The 26,238-nt window shown below is 42.5% G+C and overlaps 1 protein-coding gene across 2 annotated transcripts in view; it reads left to right on the top strand.

The window, feature by feature from the left end:
• Nucleotides 1-26,238, top strand: part of STPG2 (sperm tail PG-rich repeat containing 2) — a 1,021,190-nt gene that overhangs the window by 9,099 nt on the left and 985,853 nt on the right. For both annotated transcript variants that reach the window (XM_073601209.1, XM_073601213.1), the window contains exons 2-3: nt 3,623-3,756; nt 13,513-13,622. In XM_073601209.1, the coding sequence (XP_073457310.1) occupies nt 3,623-3,756; nt 13,513-13,622 (244 nt within the window). The remainder of the gene's footprint in view (nt 1-3,622; nt 3,757-13,512; nt 13,623-26,238) is intronic.

The following is a 26,238-nucleotide window of genomic DNA, read 5'->3' as shown; positions in this document are numbered from 1 at the left end:
ATATATGTCAGCGCCCCCACACACACCTGTATATATGTCAGCGCCCCCCCCACACACACCTGTAGATATGTCAGCGCCCCTCCACACACACACCTGTATATATGTCAGCGCCCCTCCACACATCTGTATATATGTCAGTATCCCCCCACACACCTGTATATATGTCAGCCACCCCCCCACACACCTGTATATATATGTCAGCGCCCCCCACATACCTGTATATATGTCAGCCACCCCCCCACACACCTTTATATATGTCAGCCACCCACCCCACACACACCTGTATATATATGTCAGCACCCCTCCACACACCTGTATATATGTCAGCGCCCCCCCACACACCTGTGTTTATGTCAGCCCCCCCCACACACACACACCTGTATATATGACAGCGCCCCCCCCACAAACACACACCTGTATATATGTCAGCCACCCACACACACACCTGTATATATGTCAGTGCCCCCCACACACCTGTATATATGTCAGCCACCCCCCCACACACCTGTATATATGTCAGAGCCCCCCCCACACACACCTGTAAATATGTCAGCCACCCCTCCACACCTGTATATATGTCAGCTCCCCTCCACACACACCTGTATATATGTCAGCACCCCCCACACACCTGTATATATGTCAGCATCCCCCCCCACACACGCCTGTATATATGTCAGCCACCCACACACCTATATATATGTCAGCCACCCCCCCACACACACCTGTAGATATGTCATTGCCCCTCCACGCACACACCTGTATATATATGTCAGCCACCCCCCCACACACCTGTATATATGTCAGCGCTCCCCACACACACCTGTATATATGTCAGTATCCCCCCACACACCTGTATATATGTCATTATCCCCCCACACACCTGTATATATGTCAGTATCCCCCCACACACCTGTATATATGTCAGCCACCCCTCCACACACCTGTAGATATGTCAGTGCCCCTCCACACACACCTGTATATATGTCAGTATCCCCCCACACACCTGTATATATGTCAGTATCCCCCCACACACCTGCTGCAGCCATCATCCTGGTACAACCACTTGAATTCCAGCGTTGTACAGTTACATTGCTTGGCAGCAAAAAATAAAGCATGTGTGCAGATGTGGCGAAGGGCTCTACCTACCATTTAAAACCTAGCAGAGACACCAAGATCCATGGTCCACATCTCTCTTCAGCATCTTTGCGCATGTACAGGAAAGTCAACTCGTTTGTGGATCTCTGCTGGGATCCTAAGCCCTGCGGCAAATCTGTGCATGCGTGGAATCTGGTGCTGCAATAGGCTACAGGGAGCACAATGTCATTCTCGTCTAGGTGTGAAAAAATCAAAAACACCACATTTTTTAAAAATCTAATTGTGGGAGAGGGAAGAGGGGATGGAGCCAGGTGCAAAAATGTTCTTTTACTTGGTGATGGTTCGCTTAAAATATTGCAGTTTAAAGTGAATGTAAACCCAAATAATTTTTTTTTATGTCATAATGTAGAGTATAAGATTTCCTATCATTTGAGCCCAGTCTTGCCACACGGAGTTAATCCATCTCTGAGCAATCCTCTTTTATTGCTCAGTGAGATAAATCTTGACAAATAGAGAAAAACTTTGTCAAATCCTCCCCCTTGCTGTGAGTGACAGGTGATTTACATCTCGTGCACTAGCCTAAGAGACATGCATTATTTTTTAATTCCCTCCCACTCCTTTCTTCAGCAGCTCTGCAAGGATTGGCTGTTCCACACCTCAGCATGATTTATCATGCTGAAGTCATGTGGTTACTTTCCTGTTTTTTCACTGGATGTTAGAGATCATAGCAGAAGTTCAGTGTAAGAAATACACAGGAGAAAATGCATATTGACAAGGGGAGTGTAGAGGTGGGCGGGGAGTCTACTGACATCACGACTCCACCCACCGAGCTCCAGACAACAGACCCACCCCAGAATCTGTAGTTTTTCGGGTCTCATAACAGACAGAGGGGAGACATTTGACAGGTAAAGATACATGCAGGAGGCATGTATATCCTTATAGATAACCCCTATGGCAGTAGTTTAGAAAGGATGACATTGGGTTTACATCCACTTTAAGCCTTAAATGTGGGGGCTGCATTCATTTTCTTTTTTTAAGCTTTTTTGCCCTTTATTTTTGGATCCGACATTACAGGAAGATTACCCAGGAATTTCCTAAAGTTGCCTCAAAGTTGCCTTGAAGTTGCCTCGAAATTGCCTGTCAAAGTCGTGCTGACTTTCAGGTCGCTGCAGTGTGAACTGGCACTAGGGGAATCCATAATGAAGAAAAAAATAACAAAAAAACAAACAAACAAAAAAAACAGGCAAAACAGAAACAAAAGGGAGGAAATCCTTGGAACGCACCTGCCCTGTGCTGGGGTGTCCTCTTTCAAAATATGCCCTGCATGCCCTGGGTCTCACTGGAAGGACTGTGATGTCATGTAGGTAGAAATAGCATGTGTTTTATATAATCTGGATATAATTAATGTTTATATGCAGTGTATAGTTTGGGGACAGCTATATGCTGCTATAAAAACAATTTGATTCTGGCCATTGGGTAGCTTGGAAATGAAAATTAGACACCAGTGGTGACTAGTGCTGTATATTTTTTTTTTGAGAGGGGGGCGGCAAACAATACATCCCACTGCCTTTACATAATCCAGAAAACAGGCTGTGTCATATCCAAAATGACAGCAGCAACAAAAAGGGGCAGCCTTGGTAGGTACTCACACTGCTCCCCGACTCTCTGCGCTGGCTCCCGCTCGTCCACTCCGTCTTTTCCCACAGGCATTGCTTCTCCTCCCGGCCGAACAGGAGGCGGGTCCTGAGACCCGTCCAAAGACTCCCTGGCCAATCGGGTCTCAGGAACCACATCCTGATTGGCCGGGAGGAGAATCAGGAAGACATTAACGAATATTAATTCCCTAATGTCACACAACTGGGTGGGCTCAGAGAACAGACCACTGCGCCCTGAGCCCACGTTTTTTTTAAGCCAATTTAGCCACAGGCTCTAATCGCATGCTTCAAAAAACAAAACAAAACATTGGAATCCATGCTTCCGGCCCCCTTCATGTAAATTGGGGGCCAGACGCATGAATTAGGGGAGTGGTGCCCCTAATGGATGGGCCGCCACTATTAGAGACAGAGGAGAACCCATTAGTGGTTTTGCTAATGGGGGCCTTCAAACATAGTTACGCCTATGTGTAACTTTTGTATTATCAAGATTTACATGTTCAGAAACACTGCACAGCTGTTTTGAGCCATTTTTGGGAGAAATAGGTGGGTAGCCATTACAGGTGCACTCTTTGGAAAATACTAGTTGCCTGGCTTTCATGCTGGGCCATTGGCTTCATTGTTTCCTCATTTAGTGACTGGGGACATGTGGGCCAGCCAGAAAATCAGACTACAACAGCTGAATTCTGGTTTCAGGTCAGTGGTTTAGGAAGTGTTGGAATGAGAGGATCAGTATGAGAGCCTTGCCACCAACATTTAAAGTGGAGGATGAGTCCCTGTTTTTCTCCCAGTAGAGGTTACTTTTAATATAATGCTTAATAAGGAACATAGTATGGTACAGCATGAGCTCATCAATATTGGTTTTCTTTCCTCAGGAATATTGTCTTCTACATTCAGACTACCATGTATGACCGCGCACCACGAACGCTTGCTGTTTCTTTGGGCAGCACTCAGGAAAATGTGGGCCCAGGAACATATGACGTGTCTGCAAACAACACCCACAAGCCAGGTTAGTTGGGGGCTACAGCTACTGCATATGGAGACTTCACAGAAAATATGAGGGTTATCTTTGCTGATCTTCTAAAAAGGCTCCTTTCATGACTGTGTCTGGGTTTGATGCCTCTCTGTTGTAGACCTGGAACAATTACACAGCAATCTAAGAGAAAAGTCACACCATACACTTCTGTGGTTATTTAAAGCCAGGCAAATTTTCAGGAGAGTTCAGCAATGGCAGCCTCCATTTTTTAATGATCCATTAAAGCAGAGGTCTCTAAACTTTCCAGTACAATGGCCACAGCATAAATATTTCAAATATTCACGGACTAAAAAAATAAATAAATCAGTTTTATAAATGAATATCAATGAGGGGCATTTTACAGTAAGCAATCTTGATTAAATTAGACTAAAATCTGTTGCACAAACACATTAAGGGCTCGTGTACACATACAGTAATCCTCTGAAGAGCAATTCACATTTGATAGGCAGTGAGGAGGTGTTATATCACCTCCATCTCTACCTGTTTTAACCCCTAAAAGGCCGCATGATCGAGCTTTGTGCATTGCATGTGGTTGCTGGCTAAATGCACTTCAGTGGGTTGTGTTCATTGGGTGGATTCACCCAGACAGTCCAGGTTTTGAATCATGTGTCCAGGTTTCAGGCAGACTGAAACCCGGACACATTATTTAGACCGGACTGTGGCTTCCCCAGTAACCAAGATAGTTACACACAAATCTGTTGCCGTCTGGGAGCTGTGGGCGGCTTTATGGGGGCAGTTATAGGGCAGGTTCGGCATCAATGGGGGGCAGGGCGATGTCATCAAGAGCAATTTAGCCACACCCACTGTTCGCTCTGGCACATTATGCACACCACCGCATTACTACTCTCCATGGAAAACCCAAAGGTGTCCCAGGCCACTAAAGAATTTGGGTTCGGCTTGAAGAAAAGTGGCAACCCTAGTGGTACTGCCCGCCGAACGTGACAGGGGGGGATAGTTCTTGTTTTATTATGCCTAATTTTTCATAGAATATTGTGACAATGTGTAAAAAAATGTAATTAGCTGACTGTATTTCTGTTGATGATGGAAAAAAATGTGTGGCTGATGGCTATACAGAGATCATCTTTGTCTCTGCATCCTAAAGGGATAGTTGTTTGGGCCTAAGGTCTCATTCACATAAGCATACTGATCTGTACATCTGTATGAAGGGCCATCTTCACCTATCTGTTTTGATCCCTGCATCAGTTCTGCATTGATGTACAGTTGGGTATGTGCTTGAAGATCCATGCAGCTTTCTGTCTGTCATTGATCTGAATAGGCTACCTGCATGTGGCTTCACATAACACCCCTTCCTGAACAGGCCTTTTTTTGTGGTACAGCACTGCGTTACTTTAATTGACAATTGTGCGGTCGTGCGGCACTGTATGCATATAAAATTGATGTCCTTTTTTTTTCCTCAAATAGAGCTTTCTTTTGGTGATATTTGATCACCTCTGCGTTTTTACATTTTTGCACTATAAACAAATAATACATTTAATAATAAATAATAATAATAATAAAAGACCGAAAATTTTGTAAAAAAAAAAATACAAACATTTTTTACTTTCTGCTATAAAACATATTCAATAAAAATATTGAAAAAATCAAATTTCTTCATCAATTTAGGCCAATATGTATTCTGCTACATACTTTTGGTAAAAAAAATCCCAATAAGTATATATTGATTGGTTTGTGCAAAAATTATAGCGTGTAGAAACTATGGGATTTTTTTTAATTTTTATTTTTTACTAGTAATAACAGTGATCAGTGGCTTATAGCAGGACTGCGATATTGCGGCAGACATTCTGACACTAACTGACACTTTTTGGGATGCAGTGACACTAATACAATGATCAGTGCTAAAACTATGCGCTGTCACTTCTCACCCTCTTTGGTGCTGCTGGCCTCTCCCTCGTGTTGAGTGACCCCACAGCTAGCAGCTTGCTATGGGGGCACCTGAGCAAAGCCACAGCTTCCTGTTCCATTCAGACACAGAGCCGCGGCCCACCCCTGACCCGCACCCTTTCTTTCCTCAGTTGCTGACTAACGTTGACAGCAGCGGGAGCCAATGGTGCCGCGCTGCTGTCTCAGGCCAATGAGGAGGGGAATCCCGGGCAGCTAAGATACTCCTACAACATCGCTGGATCTAGATGGGGGTTCAGGTAAGTATTAGAGGGGCTGAGGGAGGCTGCTGCACAAAGAAGGGCCATAGAATGCATTAAGATAAAAAAACCTTCTGCCTTTACAGTCACTTTAACTGTGTGCCTGACCAGTGTTTTTCTAAACTGTGGGAGGTGCTTTTACTAGGGGAAGACATGGATCCTAGTCCCTGCTTTGCAGAGACACAGGATCCATGCCTTCCCTCCTATCAGAATGGCATTCTGCCTTGTTTACATAGGCAGATTGCAGTTCTCCCTCTGTGGCTGATGATTGGCAGGTGCCGGCGGACATCGAGTCTGCAGTACCCACTGATCATGGCCCGCTGTGTGTAATCACAGTGGGAGCAAGCCACCAGTGGCACACATTCGCGTCCCCTACCCGGAAGTGCGGGATCACATATATACGCGCTACTGCACACAGCGACCCCCCTGTAGCAGTGAAAGTGCTATAGGGTGGTCAGCAAGTAGGTAAAGTATAACTAAAGGTAAAACCTTTTTTTAAGTTTTGGATAGAGTGGAGAGGGATTAGAACACTTGTCAGTTTTTATTGCCACCTGTGCTCCCGTTATGAACATTCGCCCTCTCTATTTGTCCTGTTTACCTATATCATTGAAAGTGAAAGTAAAAAAAAATCCCAAATTTTGGGTTGTCCCTAGAAAAGTAATAGACGGGAAATCTTCCAATGGGGACACTAGTTTCGGTGACCTGGAGGTCCCCAAGGAATTCACCTTAATATGTGTGGATTTCCTCTCACTTCATGTTTGCTTATGGAGCAGGAAGTGAAGGGAACTCTTTGCAATGGGACACAGATGGCCAAAAAAAAAAATCTGACAAGGGTTACAACCGTTCCTTGCTCTATCCAAAATGAGAAACGTTTTGCCTATAGTTCTACTTTAAATCCCATTTTTATAAATAACAAAGAAACACAGAAGAGCTCATACTCCTGTATATGAATATGTCACAGTTCTTTTCCATGTGTATTATATGTGTAACCATATTCAAAGTACACAGATCTACTTAGAACAGATGCAACATGGTATCTCTTTTTTCAGTCACCTTTGTGAGTCAACAAAATCAAAATACTCAGTGCTGTCCCCAATCCCCACACTTTCAGAACTACAGACCTTAGGCCTCATGCACACTGCAGCTGTCAAACACCCATTTTACAGGCGTTTGACTTTTGTTTCTGTCCCTAAACGCCCTCTATGTTAGTCTATGTGTCCATGCACACATAGGCATTTGCAGGAGTTTAGTGGCAGGGGTGTCATTGGCCATTAAATATGGATATCCAGGGGATTCCTTGTGGGGACAAGGTGCACAAATGTACTCTGTTCGCCGATGACATATTAAGGCTTCTTTCGTCCCCAATCACCTTCATTCCCAATCTGTATTGGGAGTTGGCGTAATTTACCATAGTTTCCGGACTGAGGGTAAATCATTCCAAGTCCCAGGCACTTAATTTAACTTTAGAAGACAGCACAGTAATCTCTCTCCAACAAAATTTTTCCTTCAAGTGGCAGAAGACCGCACTCCCTTACTTGGGCATACATCTCACCCCCTCCATTGAATCTTTATATCACAAAAACTATCCTCCTCTATATAAGAAAGTCCAAGAAGACCTCTACAGATGGACATCTAGCCCCCAATCATGGTTTGGTAGGCTGAGCGCAGTAAAATGATTATTCTACCTAGAATCTTATACCTCTTCCGTACCCTACTGATAATGATTAATATGCCTAATCTGCGCTCCTTTCAGCAGAAGGTCCTGAAATTTATTTGGGGGGACAAGAGACCAAGAGTGAACAGACGCACACTATTTACCCCCAAACTGAGTGAGGGCCTGTGGGTCCCAGACTTTCATTCCAAGCGAGCCAACCCAGTATGGTTACATTTGGAACCTTCTCACCTTCCCTCAACTCCAATAAGTCATCTGATGTGGATAACAGCCAAAGACAGACTGGGCATATTGTGCCTGATGTCTTTTTTTCTGGGGTTATGAGACAGACTGACCAAAAGACATAGATTCAAATCCCCCCATACCCCTATGGCCCCTTTGTTGGACAATCCAATGTTTCCCCTGGGTCTCAGTCCCTCCGCTTTTGAGTGGTGAACAAACAAAGGCTTCCTCCGTCTCGCGGATTTCTGCAACCATAGAGGATTACTGTCCAGAAGCACTTTACAGGAAAAATACCTCCTCCCCATAAGGGAACAGTTTCGATACTCCTGAATTATGCACTTCCTGAACTATCTGAAACGTACTGGTGACTTAACCTCCTCAACCCCCATGGAATATTTGTGTAGCTCAGTGAATAAACACACGGGCCACATATCTGTGATATATGCAATGCTATATGAAGGATCCACTAAATTACCTTACATGGTACGTTGTAAACAGGATCTAGGGGAAGAGTTAGAAGCAGCGGAATGGGGGAAACTGGCCTAATTCAATTCTAAATCTTACATTAATACCTCCCTGATTGAGGCGAATCTGCGATGGTATCTAGTTCCAGTCAGACTCGTGTCTGCAGTCTAGGGGACCTCCTCCAGGTGTTTTTGCAGTTGTGGCCAGGAGCTGTTTTTTTGGGAGCAGTGATTTTAATAATGCTTAAAGTGAAACAATAAAAATGAAAAATTCCCTTAAATATCGTGCCTGGGGAATGTCCGTAGTATGCCTGTAAAGTAGCGCACCTTTTCCCTGTTTATTACTGTACCGTCCTCCATACATGATGGACGTGTAGAAAAGTTGGGGCGGTTCTGGATCCGCACATACAATTTTATCTATTCCCTCACCCAAGTGAACCTAACAAAGTCTCCACAGCAGGCTCTTCTGGGGAAGCCGGTGGGGGGGATACCGCGATATGTGAGACGCCTAATTGCAATAATCTTTACGGCAGCTAGGATATCCATAGCGAAACCCTGGAGGTCTCCCATAACCCCCTTTGATCTTTTGAAGGCAAAATTGACATGGATCATGATCAATGAACATATGGTGGCTATCCACCGGGACAAGCTAGCCCACTTTGAGAAAACATGGACTCCATGGATAAAATACCTGTCAGAATCCACCTGATCTGGAGGGAGAGACACTAGCACCCTGTATAGCAGGCCATAGCCTGGCATATAGACACTACCGATTTCTTTCTGTCTTTTCCCATCTCCTTCTTTATGGGTTTTTCTCTTATCTTACCTAATTCTTCCCCCCTCCCCCTCTGTTTTTTTTTCTTCTCCCACTCATCTTTCCTTCTCCATTCTTTCAACAAGATGGATTAACCTTTAACCCACTGTTGGTCCGGAACGACTTAGTCAATAAAAATAAAGTGGAAGGGCTCGCATGAGTCCAAGTAAGGGAACAGGCAGCAGTGTGTTCAAAGTTAAGCACAGGATGTCCTGTGCATATTATTTCTTCACACTTAATTTTTTTATATTACGCAATAGTTCCTCCTGTTGGGGATGATGCAAATGATACTCAGGTTCAGGGTCTACTGTTTGGATTTTATATCTTCAGTAACCTGACTAACCGACCAATGAGTGGGAAGCCACCCATGGGCCCGAGAGTTATTGGACTGTTTGACTTTGTCTTTCTTTTTCTTGTATGCACCCAGTTCCTTAATATGTTAGGCCACAGTGGGCTTTCCATAATGTATTACACTTTTGTGTTAATGTTGAAAAAATTACCAATAAAAATGATTGAAACAAAAAAAGTTTTTCCTTTAGTTATACTTTAAGCTACGGGAGTAGAGGCTCTTAAACTGCAATAGCTGGCTGGGAAAATCCTTCCATGAAGCATGGATGGGGGAATTGATTGATTTTTTTTTATTAGGTCCATAGAGCTGAATGAGAGAATTCTACATGTGTATGGCTAGCCTTAGGAGCCTGCAGTGGGTGTGTTTGGAAATATCTCCACTTTATTACACACAAGTCCCTAGACCACTAAAGGGAATGTGGCAGACTGGTGTACTACAGTAATACCTGGATGAACAGCTTAGGCTGTAGGCTGCATTCCCTATATGCATGTCTTAATGTTCTGTTTCAGGTGGAGTGCACCTCTTTAATTTTTACCTGCCTAATATATGGAGAGGAGAAGTATGTTCCAACAGTTTTCAGGGTTAGAGAATTGTATTAATATTAATCATTTTAGGTCTACTTCTTTCATCTATATCCTTTCTGTTGTATTATTATTTTACTGCTAACATAGTAAAGCAGCTGATGTTTAGCTCCTGGTACAGATATGGTACCCTATCAATATACTGTTTCCCCATATTTGCATTGCTTTTCACCAGACTTTCCTCTATTATACTGAGCATCTCTGCCTAAACTGTCCTTAGAATGTCTAGGAATGTTTTTGTGCTGGGGAAAATCATTTTGAGTGAATTTCTTGCAAAGTGTCTTACTTGGAGATCCTGCCGGTAATGACACTTCCTGTTGCAGCTTGACTACATTAAGCCATTGCTTTGCAATTAGCAGAAGCATTGTCAACCTGCTGTTTATGGTCCCTCAGTTGGCCATTGTGCTGCAGATCAGATCTGCAGGAGGTATGTGCAGACCTGACACGTGACCTAAAGAAGTGAAGAAAGGGTGTCCCTATGACCGCACATCTGACCCATGATTAAGCTCTGAGGGGCAGGAGCGTAGCCTGGCTTGAGTCCAGGCTGAGGTTGCCATTCACTATTGATCTCAGGGATGGTCAGATGTGCGGTCATAGGGACACCTTTTTTCACTTCGAGCAAACATAGAAGCTGGGACGAGCTTCCTCCGGATTCGGCACTCCTAGCGGTGCCTAGGACTTGTTATCCCTTTCAGAGAGCACACGAAAAAGGTCTTTGGGTCATGTGACCTAACAACCAACTGAAAGGCTTCTTTCAGACAGGAGGCAGTGCTTACTCTGAAAAGTGATCCGCAATGGATCACTTTTCACAGGGTGGCATGCCAGCAGCTGACGGGCACTTTTTTTAATTGCTGAACAGCAATTCTACATTATGAGACCACACCACAACTGTGAGTCAAGTGTTTGACCTGTGGTTACAGTGTGGCCCCATTGATCTCAGTTAACAAGTTTGATAAGCGGTGGTGTCTGTCAAACTCTGAAGCCTAAGTTAAAAGTGCCGCGGCCACAAAGAAAACAGGTGCAAATATTTGCATTAGGGTAGGTTCCTAATGCAAATGGCTTGGCTGTCTGCTTTTACTGTCTCCCGGCCTCCCATGTGAAAGAGCCCAAGAGCCCAAATGTACATGGCAGGCTAACAATGCTGTTGCTAAATGCAAGGCTGTGGCCTAGTGTTGTTAGTTTGGAACAAGAAGTCATGTGACTGGCAGGATCCCCAATTAAAAAACTGTGCAACGTACTCTCAAAAAAATATTTGCTTAAAAAACTGTTCTGTATATAGTGTGGCATGATACCAACATACTAATAAATGGATTTAGGGTTAATATAAACCACGGAATATATATATTTTTTTGTCTGTTTGCTTTAAAAAAAAATGTTATCCAGCCTTTCCCCAGCCCTCTTCTGCTGTTCTCGCTTAGGTAAGACATGTCTCTTCTCTGGCAGCCTCCTGGGATATTCCCATTACATATCTCACCAGGCTGCATGTGTAGGGGCACACATCGACTGTGGGCAGAGCTGGCAAGCATAATTGTGGGAAGGCGGCCTTAAAGTGGAACTTTAATCAGAAAATGAAGTCCAGCTAGATCACTTCAGGCTGGAATAGCTATGTAAAACATTTAAAATAAGTGCCTATACTGTTTAAAACCCAGTAATACACTGTCTCACCTTGCTCTGCACATGCCCAATTGCTTTTAGGAATTTTTAGGCAGTTTGTAGAGGCCAATCTGCTGACAGCCTAAACGCGGAATTAAACCCTCTAATCCTTTAAAGCCAAGGAAGTCGCTTCTATTTGATCTGCCATGGTGCTGCACATGTGATCAGTTATGACACCAGCATTTGATGGTGTGACAGTTTGGTTGAAGACACAAGAAAACGTGACAGTTAACAATCCCAGCATTCCAGGAATGTAACTGTTTTTTGAAGCTGTTAAATTGATGGGTTTAGCTCCACTTTATGATTTACAGCTGTTCAGGGGCTCTGGGCTTCAGCAAAATAGCAGCCTCCAGAAAGAAGAAACAGGAACAATGCTGGAGGCAATTTACAGCACACACTCATTTTGGTAGCTTAATTAATAATGTGGAATGTGTGTTCCTTGCTAAAAAAAACATATTTTTTTAGCAATTTGTTATGGGTAAAGTTCCACTTTAACTTGGAAGAGGCAGTCAGCTCACAATCACTAATGGGCCCTACACACGGTCGGATTTTCCGACAACAAATGTTCGATGTGAGCTTGTTGTCGGAACAAATAAAGAGGAAAGTGCACCAAAAATAAGCCACGTCCATAAATCATTGAGGATACAAAATAAGGTAGTACTGAGTATTACCAGGGAGGCGGACTTTTTAGGCTAAGAAACAGTGGAGAAGATATAGCAGTATAAAAAATATAAATTTATTGAAAAATACAATATCTAAAAAACAATGACAATTGTAACATATAGTATCTATGATTATTGTGCAATGAGCCCTTGTATGTCTACGCGTTTCACCGTTAGGCTTCCACAGGACACGGCCAAGGTTCACAGATGAGACAGAGAAGGGAATATGTCTCTCTATCTTAAATTGGAATGCAAAATCATACAAGTCACAGTAGCATGAGAAAGTTCAATCAGCAGTAAGAAAGTATATTAGATATAGCTAAATATCTCAGCAGGGGCATGTAAACAATATTCCTAATTAAGGGAGCAGCCATTAGAGGGAGGAGGGCCAACACCGGATTTACCACTTAGATCCTGGATTTAGTATCAGCAATGCTGAAGGCTCAATGCAATCCCATCGCTGCATATTCAGGATACAAATAATCCAGCGTGCCCCTGGGAGACAGCAATACACTGCACTTGTCGGAAATTCCGACCGTGTGTATGCTCCATCAGACATTTTCTGTCGAAATTTCTGACAACTGTTTGAGAGCTGGATCTCAAATTTTCCGACAAGAAGACTTGTTGTTGGAAATTCCGATCGTGTGTGCACAATTCCGACGCACAAAAGTCCACGCATGCTCGGAATCAAGCAGAAGAGCCGCACTGGCTATTGAACTTCATTTTTCTCGGCTTGTCGTGCGTGTTGTACGTCACCGTGTTCTTGACGTTCGGAATTTACAACAACATTTGTGTGAGCGTATGTATGCAAGACAAGTTTGAGCCGAAGGAAAAAAATTCACAGTTTTGTTGTCGGAAAATCCTATCATGTGTATATAGCATTAGGATGACCAAGATAGCGCTGTGGACAATGACACCTAAACAGCAGATCATAGCCAGAAAAAAAAGAATCTGCTGTGCAGGTGAGATTGTGAATTGAAGACAAGCCATCATAACACGTAAAGGGTAAGGTGTTAAAAGAAAAAAAACAAGCGGGAGGGGAGGTGAATTTCCATTGAGAATGATTGTTAGCTGTATTTATTATAGAAATATTTTAATGATATTTGCCTATAACAATGTTTTTGCTTTTTTATTTTTACTCTGTAAAAAATAGGTGGATATGCCCCATTTCTGTCAATGTCAAAGCGGGATTTTGTCTTCAACGTTCCACAGACTATCTCTGTTGCTCCCGGACCAGGACACTATGAAATATCCAATCTAAAGGTGAAATTAATAATGAAAGAGACATTATTCAAATGAGGACAGATATAAATGCGAAGCAGGAATACAATGGGAGCACAAGTGTGTGTCATAGGCCTCCTGCCTGTTAAAGCCTTCTGAGAGCTGGAGCACTGCTTGTAAACCATCTGCTCCTGCTAATTTCATTCTAATTGCTTTGGAAGTTGTCATTTTTTACACAATAACACTTTCCTTAATGGACTGAAAATGTCATCCAAAAAACTGTTATTTCCTGAAACCATAACTAGCTTTTACTTAATCTGTAAAATAGTGATAGCACATTGGGGCTGATTAATGAAATCTGGATTAAAGAAAAATTGTCGGTGTTAAAAAGTATGGTAATAACTTTCATTTTTTTAACCTCTAAAACTAGGATATAGCGCAAGTGTTTTTTTTTTTTTTTGCCATAACGTCATTGTTTCTCATTGCTGAAAATAGCAGTCATTATGGAAAATAATGATTGCTATATTGTAGTGAATTGTGCTTATAGGATCTAACAGGAAGCTGCTACTTAATTAAGTTAATTTTTCACCAATGGGAGTTATTGACTCCCAATTTATGCTGATTTATTGTGCCGCAGCCGCAAAATCAGACTTTTGTTTTTTTCAGGCAGACTTAACGCCTTTGTGTTGCGGTGATGCGCACATTCGTGCAATTAATGGTTCTGCACCATGTGCGTGTTAGTGTGTTGGGGTGGCATTATTTCTGAAGAGCACTTACATACACAAGTGATGCACATGCCTGGCAGCGTACAGCAACACATAGGGGGTTATTTACTAAAGGCAAATCCACTTTGCATTACAAGTGTAAACTACAAGTGCAAAGTGCACTTGAAATTGCACTGAAAGTACACTTGGGAGTGCAGTCGCTGTAGATCCGAGGGGGACATGCAAGGAAGATAAAAAACAACATTTTAGCTTGCACATGATTGGATAATAAAATCCGCAGAGCTTCCCCTCATTTCAGATCTATCGCTCAGATTTACAGCGACTGCACTTCCAAGTCCACTTTCAGTGCAATTTCAAGTGCACTTTGCACTTGTAGTTTGCACTTGTAGTGCAAAGTGGATTTGCCTTTCGTAAATAACCCCCATAGTGTTGCACTACCATGCATTGCCCCGTAGTGTGTTTCTAAAAAAGGTCAGGTGTGAATTGTGTGCTGAGGTGCTTTGGCAGCCCATTCAAAATGAATGGGCCATTTTCACACATTGCATGTTAACGCTCTACAAAATGTGCTTTAACATACATTAGCATGCACCAAACAAATGTGAAACTGGCCATGTAGTGATAATAAAGGCTCAAATAAAAAAAAAAAAAAAATGAACATGTCATACTTACCTGCACTGTGCAATGGTATTGCACAGGGCAGCTCGAGCCTCCTCTTCTCGGGTCCCTGTCGGTGCTTCTGGTTCCTCCCCCTGCTGAGTGCCCCCATAGCAAGCTTGCTTCTGAGCCCCGCCCCACACTTTCCCCTCACTGACTGTGATTTACAGCAGCGGAAGCCAATAGCTCCCACTCTCCTGTCTCTGAACCAATGAGGAGGCAGAGAGCCCAGGACAGCAGTTGCTCTCATGCACATGACTGGTTCAGGATCAGGCTCAGGTAAGTATTAGGGGGGCTGGGGGGGGGGGTGCATAGTGAAGGGTTTTTACCACCACATTAGTGGCTTTCCAGATCTTCTTTGTAGTATCTGAGGCAGAGGTTGTCAGGTTATGAACTAAAGGGGGTCTCAAATGTGACCCCTGAACTTACCAATGGGCCACACATAATGTTCAACATATGTCATTCTTGAGAGGACTGTAAGGGTCTGCAGACCTAGTAGAGGAAGTGAGGGTCAGAGAGTGTGGACATGCTACATTTTTGGCTAGGATATGCTACAGAAGACAATATGAAAAAGGGAGCATGTTACAGGAGACTTGTAGAGATCAGTGCTTGCTATTACTGTAGTCAGCAACACAAACTGCTGAGGTCCAAGGGCCACACATCATATACCAAAGGGCTGCAGGTTGGGCACCAGGGATCTAAAGGGGTCACTAGGCAAAACGTTTACTATGGCTTAGAAAAATGCTTAGAGCACTAAAATATGTTAATTATTTGTTCCTCTGATAAGCTCTTAAAAGTGAACATATTCAGTACATCCCTGCAATACATGCTCCTTTCCACATGTTTTATCCCTTTAAAACACTACAAGTACAGAAAAATACCTGCTAATCTTATCATAATTTCCTGTTTGAGCTGACAACATAGTACCTCTGCCTGAGCTCTCTTCTGCTGGACTACAGAACACCTTCTCCTTGGCTTATCTCCATTAGGTTTACCATACATGTTACAATCTGATTGTACAATCTCCTTTACATCTACAAGCAAGTATGTAGTATAAGGGTCAGTGTTATGTGATCTGGATTGATTGGATAGCTTAGATCAGGGATCCTCAAACTACGGCCCTCCAGCTGTTGCAGAACTACACTTCCCATGAGGCATTGTAAAACTCTGACATTCACAGACATGACTAGGCATGATGGGAATCGAAGTTCCTGAACAACTGGAGGGCCGCAGTTTGAAGACCCCTGGCTTAGATACTATGGGGTTGATTTACTAAAGGCAAATAGACTGAGCACTTTGCAAAGTGCAGTTGCTTCAAAGCTTAATAAGTGAGGTAAAGCTTCACTTAGCAAAGAATACTGTATTATGTGCAAGGAAAATTAAAAACAAAACACATAATTGGATGATGGAAGTAAGCAGAGCTTCTGCTCATTTACTAAGCTGAAGGGCAACTGCACTTTTCAAGGTGCGCAGTCTATTTTCCTTTAGTAAGTCAACCCCTATAGGTCCTCATATGACAACGTTTTGGTAAATGTGAAGTTAATTGTACAGAGATTGTATGCTCAGATTGTAATGCGTATTGTGAGCCTAAAGCAGATGTGTTTTGTAGCCTACAAGAGGGTAAAGCTGGCCCTACATTACACAATTTTCTTGTTCAATTTCCTTTAGATTTACCTTCAACTATGTAGTGCAAGGGCCTGCCTGATTGCATACAAATTGAAAGTGTTTAGGTTTGACCTCATATTATATGGTTTTGATAAATCTAAAGGAAAATTGTACAAGAAGATTGTATAATGTATGGCCAGCCTTACTCAGGCAGGCCTAAAAATACTGCTTAGGATGTGGTGTAGCAGAGGCAGCATTATCACTTGTCTTCAGGAAGCTAGAAGCTCATTTCTGAAATGGTCAACACCTAATTGTTGGTACTTAAAAACATTGTTAGGGAGACAAACCATGCTTTTTTTATTTTGCCCACATAGAAATGTGTAGCTCTATTAATTTGCCTAGTTACAGTGCCTTGAAATAGTAAATGTATTTTATTGGAATTTTATGTGATAGACCAACACAAAGGGGGTTATTTACTAAAGGCAACTTCACTTTGCACTACAAGTGCAAACTGCAAGTGCAAAGCGCACTTGAAATTGCACTGAAAGTGCAATTGGAAGTGCAGTCGCTGTAGATCCGAGGGGGACAATGCAAATAAAAAACAGCATGTTAGCTTGCACATGATTGGATAATAAAATCAGCAGAGCTTCCACTCATTTCAAATCTACCCCTCAGATTTACAGCGACTGCACTTCCAAGTGCACTTTCAGTGCAATTTCAAGTGCACTTTGCACTTGTAGTTTGCACTTGTAGTGCAATGTGGATTTGCCTTTTGTAAATAACCCCCAAAGTGGCACATAATTTTTTGAAGTTGAAGAAAAATGATAACTGGTTTTCAATTTTTTTTTTTACAAATAAATATGTGAAAAGTGTGGCATGCATTTGTATTTTGCCCCCTTTACTCTGATACCCCTAACTAAAATCTAGTGGAACCAATTGCCCTCAGAAGTCACCTAATTAGTAAAAAGAGTGCACCTGTGTGTAATTTAATCTCAATATCAATACAGCTGTTCTTCAAAGCCCTCAGAGGTTTGTTAGAGAACCTTAGTGAACATACAGCATTATGAAGACCAAGGAACACACCAGACAGGTCAGGGATAAAGTTTTGGAGATGTTTAAAGCAGGGTTAGGTTATAAAAAATATCCCAAGCTTTGAACATCTCCCAGAACACTGTTCAATCCATCATCCGAAAATAAAAAGCGTATGGCACAACTGCAAGCCTATCAAGACATGGCTGTCCACCTAAACTGACTGGCCAGGCAAGGACAGCATTCATCAGAGAAGCAGCCAAGAGGCCCATGATACCTCTGGAGGAGCTGCAGAGATCCACATCTCAGGTGGGAGAATCTGTCCACAGGACAACTATTAGTTGTGCACTCCACAAATCTGGCCTTTATGGAAGAGTGACAAGAAGAAAGTCATTGTTGAAAAAAGCCATAAGAAATCCATTTGCAGTTTGTGAGAAGCCATGTGGGGGACACAGCAAACATGTGGAAGAAGGTGCTCTGGTCAGATGAGACCAAAATTGAACTTTTTGGCCTAAAAGCAAAACGCTATGTGTGGTGAAAACTAACACTTCACATCACCCTGAACAACACACCATCTCCACCGTAAAACATGGTGGTGGCAGCATCATGTTGTGGGGGATGCTTTTCTTCAGTGGAAACAGGGAAGCTGGTCAGAGGTGATGGGAAGATGGATGGAGCCAAATAAAGGGCAATCTTAGAAGAAAACCTGTTAGTCTGCAAAAGACTTGAGAATGGGACGGAGGCTCACCTTCCAGCAGGACAATGACCTTAAACATACAGCCAGAGCTACAATGGAATGGTTTAGATCAAAGCATATTCATGTGTTAGAATGGCCCAGTCAAAGTCCAGACCTACCGTAAATCCAATTGAGAATCTGTGGCAAGACTTGAAAATTGCTGTTCACATAATTTCCATGCTTCCCAAATCTAAATCTGATACAACCTCTTGGAGAAATTACCGTCTTATTTCGTTTCTTAATATTGACATGAAACTTTTATCTAAAATACTTGCGACCCACTTAAATCAAGTAATAGGCAAACTTGTTCATCGAGATCAAGTTGTGTTTCTCCCCTCGTGCCAAGCTAGTGATAATATTTGTAGAGCTTCTTTACTTGCCCATGTCGCTAAATCCAGAAGTCTACCTGCATGTTTTTTATTGATCGATATAAGAAAAGCATTCGACACTGTCTCATGGCCATACTTACAATATATTCTTCAAAAATGGGGGTTTGGGCCACATTTTTTGAAGTGGATTTCTTCCTTATACAACAAGCCGAAAGCATTTATCAGATATGCTGATTTTAAATCAGACCCGTTTCCTATTGGAAGAGGCACCCGTCAAGGATGTCCTCTGTCCCCCCTCTCTCCCCCTCCTATTTGCATTCCTCATTGAACCCTTGGCCCATTTAATTAGATCTGATCCAAACATAAAAGGTATCAATTAGCTGGATGTCATCATAAAGTATGTCTTTTTGCAGATGACATCTTTCTCTTCATGTCATCTCCCCATATCACAGCACCTAATGTCCTCTCTGTCCTAAACCGTTTTGCATCTACATTTTTGGTTTAACAGTTAACTATCAAAGATCGACTGTACTCAACATTTCCTTGCCTCCTTCAGACCTGCAGCTTGCTAAAGATTCACTTCCCTTCTCTTGGACACCTCAGACTTCCATACCTAGGAATACAACTCACTCCTAAGATAACTGACTTTTACTAAGATAACTTTCCTCCATTACTAAACCAGGTTACTGAATTATTATCACAATGGTCCTCTATCCCTCTATCCTGGTTAGGCAAAGTTAATGTAATTAAAATGGCTATATTGCCCAAGTTTTATATCTTTTTAGAGTCTTGTCAATCCCAGTTCCACCTAATTTTGTACGGCTTATACAGCGCAGAATTATCTCCTTTATCTGGGGTAAAACAAAACCTCAAACCTCTAAATCCACTCTCTGTCTCCCACATTGCTGCAGAGGTTTAGGTCTCCCAAATAATTCTGCTTACTATCATGCTGCACACCTTGCACATTTACCAAAATACCTGTCTCGTATCAGGTGTGACCAGAACTGGGTGGGCAGCAACAGAGGAACAAAACGCATGTAAGGTGAAAATATTATGATTTATTAAAGATAAGTGAAAATATATAAATACAACCACCTCCAATATCACACAGTGCACAACAACCAATACCAAACAGAGACCCACAAATAATAATAATCAGGCAAGTATATACAATAATGGGGGAATACCAGAATCATAAACGTAGCCAGGCCAGAGTCATCACCGGGAGGTCAGCAGAAGGGGACAGGGAACAAACAGGACAAGGAGAGGAGGGATGGATCAGGCTGCAAGGGTAAGGGTAACTGGATCACAGGTGGGACAAGGTACAGGTGCAGGGTTCAGGTATACAGAAAGGATCAGGATCAGGTTCAGATACAGGTTCAGATGCAGTCAGGGCACAAGGACGATACCAAGGCAAGGTGTGTGTGTGTGTGCTTGCCGGGTATTTATACATATCTTCTGCACTCAGGCTCAGGTGACACCTGGTCGCAGGAGATGATGTCAGCTTCACACTGCCAGGAACCACCCGCTGGTGGACGCCAGTACTGCGGCCCAAAGGTCACATAATACGATCAGCAGGGGAAAGCTCCCCTGACAGTTCCGATCTGCCAGGAGACACCTGCTGGTGGACATCAGTACTGCACGCCAAATGTCAGACCGTGTCATCAGCGGGTGGAACCTTTCCTGATGATGCCACGCAATCAAAGAAATTCCTTTATGAGTAACAATTGTCTATTGACTGTGACCCTATTTTAGTATCTAACATGTTATGGTTAAGACCAACTGATCGTTCTTTTATTCGCAATCCTATCGCAAAATATTCTTTATCCATCTGGGACAGATTCAAAACTTCTCTTGGCCTTCAATCTCCTCATTTTCCTTTCTTTTGTTAAAAACCCCACTTTTTCCCCTGCCTGGATCACTCCTAATTATTTCAAAGCATGGAATACAGATAATTTATCCCATTTATATAATTTGTATCTGCCTCCTCCATAAATTCTTTTACTACTTTGTGTGATACATTTGAACTTCCTCAATCGGAACTGTTCCGATATTTGAAAATCACATTTTTTTTTCCAACCTTATCTCAATTCCAACTCCCAACTATCCCAGATGTCACATTTTGAACGCATATGTATTTCTGACTCTCATGCTAGAGGACTTGATTTGTTTCTCTATAAGCAAATTTTAGCTAGTACTAACGCTGGTCCCCCCTCATATGTCTCCAAATGGGAACTAGACCTTAATCGCTCATTTAATGCTACTGAATTGCCTAGCATATGGTCCGCAACTAAGTATGCTTCTTCTAATGTTGTTGCTGTGGAAACTAACTTTAAGGTGCTAACCTGTTGGTATTTGGTCCCCGCTAGAATATCGAAAAATGCTTCTGATTACCCTGGAGCATGTTTTCCTGGCTGCTCACAGTCTGGCACTCAACTTCATATTTGGTGGGATTTCCCAATTGCCCAAAAATTCTGGAAGGCAGTTTTTGACTGAGCCTCCGAAATCTTTGATACAGCTATACAGTCCAATCCTGCTACAGCCCTATTAAACCTGAAACCTGATGGGATCGCACAAAATCAATTTTGCCTTCTTTTACAGCTCCTAACCGCTGCAAAACAAACCATTGCTAAGGCATGGAAAACAAAATATTTAATTCTAGCTGAAACCATACACAGAACTAATAAAGCTCTTATTCATGCTAAAATGGAAGCAATCGAAAGAGACTGAATCGGTCAATTTGAGAAACTCTGACTTTCTTTTAAAAGTTAAGCATTTTTTACCTCCGGACTTTGATGACACTCTATTATTGCCTTGGTAATTTTACTCTATTTGCCTTGACTATACTTTCTATTCATTTGGGATCGCATCACCACTTGTAACCCCCCCTATCTACTCCTATTTTTTGTTTTCTACCTTTCTTTTCTTATTTTGTGGTACTTATAAACAGATTATCTCCTCTGTTTTTGATATATACCTATTAGATTGATCTCCTTATTACTGCTCTTGCAAATGAACCAATAGAATAGAATAGAATTTTATAATGCTTTCGATGTAATACACTATTGGTTTATTTGTTGCTCTACTCGTTACATTTTTACATTATTATATACTCATCCTGTTCATAAATCAATATGTTTAGCTCTATTGCTATTTGAATATTGTACCATCTTACTTATATGTACTCAATTTGTCAATCTTTGTTATATTTAAAAAATAATAAACAAATTTGACGAGAAAATTGCTGTTCATAGACGCTCTCCATCCAATCTGACAGAGCTTGAGCTATTTTGCAAAGAAGAATGGGCAAAAATGTCATTCTATAGATGTGCAAAGCTGGTAGAGACATCCACAAAAAGACTTGCAGCTATAATTGCAGTGAAAGGAGGTTCTACAAAGTTTTGACTCAGGGGGGCTGAAAACAAATGCACGCCACACTTTTCACCTATTTATTTGTAAAAAAAATTGAAAACCAATCATTCTTCTTTCCACTTCACAATTATGTGCCACTTTGTATTGGTCTATCACATAAAATCCCAATAAAATACATTGACGTTTTTGGTTGTAACATGACAAAATGTGGAACATTTCAAGGGGCATGAATACTTTTTCAAGGCACTATGCTTTTTACTTAGAGCCGGTTCACACCATTAATTGTCCAGGAACGCACTGTGTGTAACTGTGCGATTCACATGCAACTGGGTGCAGTGGACAATTTCAGCTCATTCATTTGAATGAGCTGAAATTGCACTGCACCACACTAAAAGTAGTGCATGCACTAATTAAAAAAATGCACAGCAACTGGATTGGATGGTACTAATGTACCATGCGATCCAGTGCAGGCAATCGCTCTGCCTTTGCCACCTGCAATTGCGGTGTCGTTAAGTTAACACCCGCTGCAGATCACAAGTCCAGTGTGAAGGCAGTGCGGGAAATGCGCACAGAAAGAGGGTTTCCTTCACCGTGTTCTGATGGGAACTGAACAACTAAAGATAAACTTTTTTTTTAGTTTTGGATAGAGTGGAGAAGGATTACAAAACACTTTGCCTTTAGTCCTACTGTGAACCAGCTTGGAATATCCTTTTAAATACTTTCCAATGAGGATGTTATAAATATATAAATGGGCATGTACAGCACTTGTGTAGCACACCCCCTAAGGAGCCGCAAGTGGGATCGCCCACCTTTCACAACCAGACACACCAAATTTTCACAGGCACTTCAGAGACAAAGAACAGTCCATGACTTTGTTTTTGTGGTTTATTGAGGGTTAATAACTTGGATGGGGATGAGAAATTATGGGATACTCACTTGACTTCAACAATACTTCAGGGACAACTTTTCCTATATACAATCTCAATATACAGCTTCTCCTATTCACAGCACACACTTGCTTGCAGAACCTAGCTGGAACACTGTCAATACCTGACAGTCACTCAGTCAGATGAAGCAATGGCCCATTACAGGCAGGAACCCGAGGCCCCTTAGGTGTGTAGCAGAATTTAGGTGTCCAGCTAGCATCCCTCCTGTGGGTATTGATCCCAGTACCACCTTTCCAGGCACTGTCAACCCACCTAACTGCAGCTGCCCCTTTCACTAGCCCTCCAGGCTATCTTCTCCCCACAGTCCACTAGACTGACACTCACCAGTCCATCCGGTTGACTCTCAGGAGATCTCCCAGACGTGCCGACCTGCTCCTGCTGTTCTTTCTCCTTGCTCCTGTGCCTCCAGGAAGGGTTTCTCCTGTGTGTTTTAGGGAGAATCTTTCAGCATCCAAGCCTCAGGCCCGAGGTCACCACCCAGACTAGGGGGGCACCCTCAAGGGCCACCGACAGCCTTCTCAGTACTTCATCTTCCACCCGACTGTCCCTTGCTGGCATGGGCTATTTCTATTTATGAGGTAGGCTCTGCCCTCTGCCGACCCATTGCTGAGGATCGGCTGAGGCCTCATAAATATGCATGGTAGTCCCCCTTACTCCCACCCTCTAGCTTTGGAAGTTTCTACAAACCTCCAGATCAGAGGGAAGTGCTAGAGAGAACTGCCAGATGAGTCATCCAGCCCCTGAGTCATTAAACCCTGACCCAGATTTCTAGCTCAGGCTTGGCCCTGCGCCAGACTAAAATTTTCCCACACTAACAACTACACTAACATTACTTCTAGCACACAATAGAGGGTGCCACACTTATTTCATAGACAGCAAACACATCAAATAACTACCATGCTAGGATATAGATAGTTTGCAAAGGGTGCCTGTATCTGTCTGTACCAGCTACTTGGTGAGAAAATCACAATGAGATTGTATTCCCTGCCTAGGTGCAGCAGTCTTCTATTTTGCTAAGTTCTAGTCCCCACCATTTCAGTACAAAAAACTCTAAAATGCAGAATTTGTTCATTGCTCTTACTGGTTTCAGCAATGTTACTTATTTAATCCTGTCAGCGTGAAAGGACTTGCTTCTTAAACAAGCTTATGAGTAGGGTTTGTTTAACCTTAGCGAGGCCCAGTTAATCAGTGGTAAAAGGGCGCAGCACCCAATTGTCCATCCATGGAAAGAGTGCTATGCTGTATTCACACTTAAGTCGAGCTCCTTTGAACATTTTGCAGACTTTTTTTGAGCGTTTGTGCAAATTTTTTTGCACATTTTGCACATTTTTGCACATTTTGCGGGCATCATTATTTTAAGCCAATGAAAAGTGCTTCCATTGAAGTCTATTGTGCCCAAAAAAAAATTGAAGTTTATAGCTCAAAAGAAGCTTATGTACTTTTTCGAGCTACAAGCGACACTACGCTTAGTTGTGAACAGGCACAATTAAAAACATTGACATTTTCGATGTTGAGTGTTTTTGAGCTGCGAGCTACAAAATGCACAATTGTGAATGGAGTCTCAAGGTATAATTTCTTTGTGCTCATAGCAACCTATCTACTTTTAAATGTTTTTCTTTTTGAACTTGTTTAAAACTGCATCAAGCAAACTGGTTTTTGTGGACAATACTAGTGGGTGAACAGACGTCCCTAGTTTCAGGAGACAGTACCCAATTTTAGGGGGATGTCCCCAGGAATAAAATGTCCCAGATTTCATCCCCAATTAAAAGAATGCGTCCTCTAATTATTTCCAGCTTTAATAATGACATTCCTGACTCTGGGGACTGCAGTGTAATCCATTTTAGCAACATTTCTTTGACTGGCCTGGAGCAGGAGGAGGGAGGGGAGGTGTCTCTCCCCAGCTGTGTCCAGGGGATTGATGATTTCATATGCTGATATGTGGTCCTCCCAGTCCCTCCCCTCTCAGCTTGTGCACACTTCCGAGGTAAGGGGGTGAATTATTTGTCACCTTGCCCTTGCTTGTGATGGTGACCTGCAGTGCACACCTGGGCCCGCACTCTTAACCAAGAACAATGTAGGCTCAGGTGTTATTAAACCATATCCCGATAAGCCCCTTCCACTGTTAGCACACTTTGGCCCAATCCAGTACTTGGTATGGCTTTGAATGCTGCCATTATCCACACCCCCTGCCCTGCCTCTGACCCACCCCCAATAAAAGTAGGTGTAGGATGTCCAGATTAGAAATGGGCCGAACACCCCCCCGTTTGGTTTGCAACAGAACCCCCAAACAGGGGAAAAGTTCTGCCCCAAACAGCAAACTCTATTGAAGTCTATGAGAGCCGAACATGAGAATTCAAAAGTGCCCATTTTGAAGGCTTATATGCAAGTAATTGGCCATAAAAGGGGTATGGGGGTCTCAGTACTACTCTGGGGGACATGTATAAATGCAAACATTTTTTTTTAAAGCAAAAGTTTTTCAGGAGCAGTGATTTTAATGATGTTTAAAGTGCAACAATAAAAATGAAAATTTCCTTTAAATATAGTGCGCGCATCTGTAGCATGTATAGAACATGCTGCAGCAAAAATGTAATTTTTAAAGAAAATAAAATGAGTCAAATCACATTAAATTGACTCGTGGTTGCTGGGGACAAGGTTCTCTTCCCCACAACCCTGGGTGTCTGCGGGCGTGGGCTTATTGGAATCTAGAAGACCCCTTTCACAAGGTAGCCCCAAGACCCCGCCCCTCCCCTATGTGAATGAGTATGGGGTACCCATTCACCAAAAAGTGTCAAAAAGTACTAAAACCACAGAGACAGTTTTTGACAATTCCTTTATTAAAAAATGAAAAAACAGTGTCCCCCGATGTAAATCTATCATCAATCACGATGCCCGCCACACTGGAAACCCCCCCAAAAAAACAATCCGCCCGCCTTCAAGACAAATCGCTGAAGGCTGGCTTGCCATTTGACAGTTCTTATATAGGTAAGGGTGGGGCCCCCTGGTGATGTCCGCAAAGGTTTGCCCATTCAGGACGCATAATGCACTGTGCAGCGCGCAGTGCATTCAGCGGGGCGATTGCCCTGCAAATTTAGGTGTTCCCCGAACGGGGCGAGCAGCCGATGTTCTGCCAGAACTCATGCTCAGGCCGAACCCTTCACCCAACACTACCCCAGATTTAATTTAGAAAATCTGATTATCTTACAATACAAATGTTTACCTTCATTATATTTTTATTATTTCTGGCCCATAATTATGTATTGT

The sequence above is a fragment of the Aquarana catesbeiana genome, linkage group LG01, assembly GCF_042186555.1.
Source record: "Aquarana catesbeiana isolate 2022-GZ linkage group LG01, ASM4218655v1, whole genome shotgun sequence".
NCBI classification, from domain to species: Eukaryota; Metazoa; Chordata; class Amphibia; order Anura; family Ranidae; genus Aquarana; species Aquarana catesbeiana.
The sequence above is the reverse complement of the archived record's forward strand: the minus strand, read 5'-3'. Positions and strand labels throughout refer to the sequence as shown.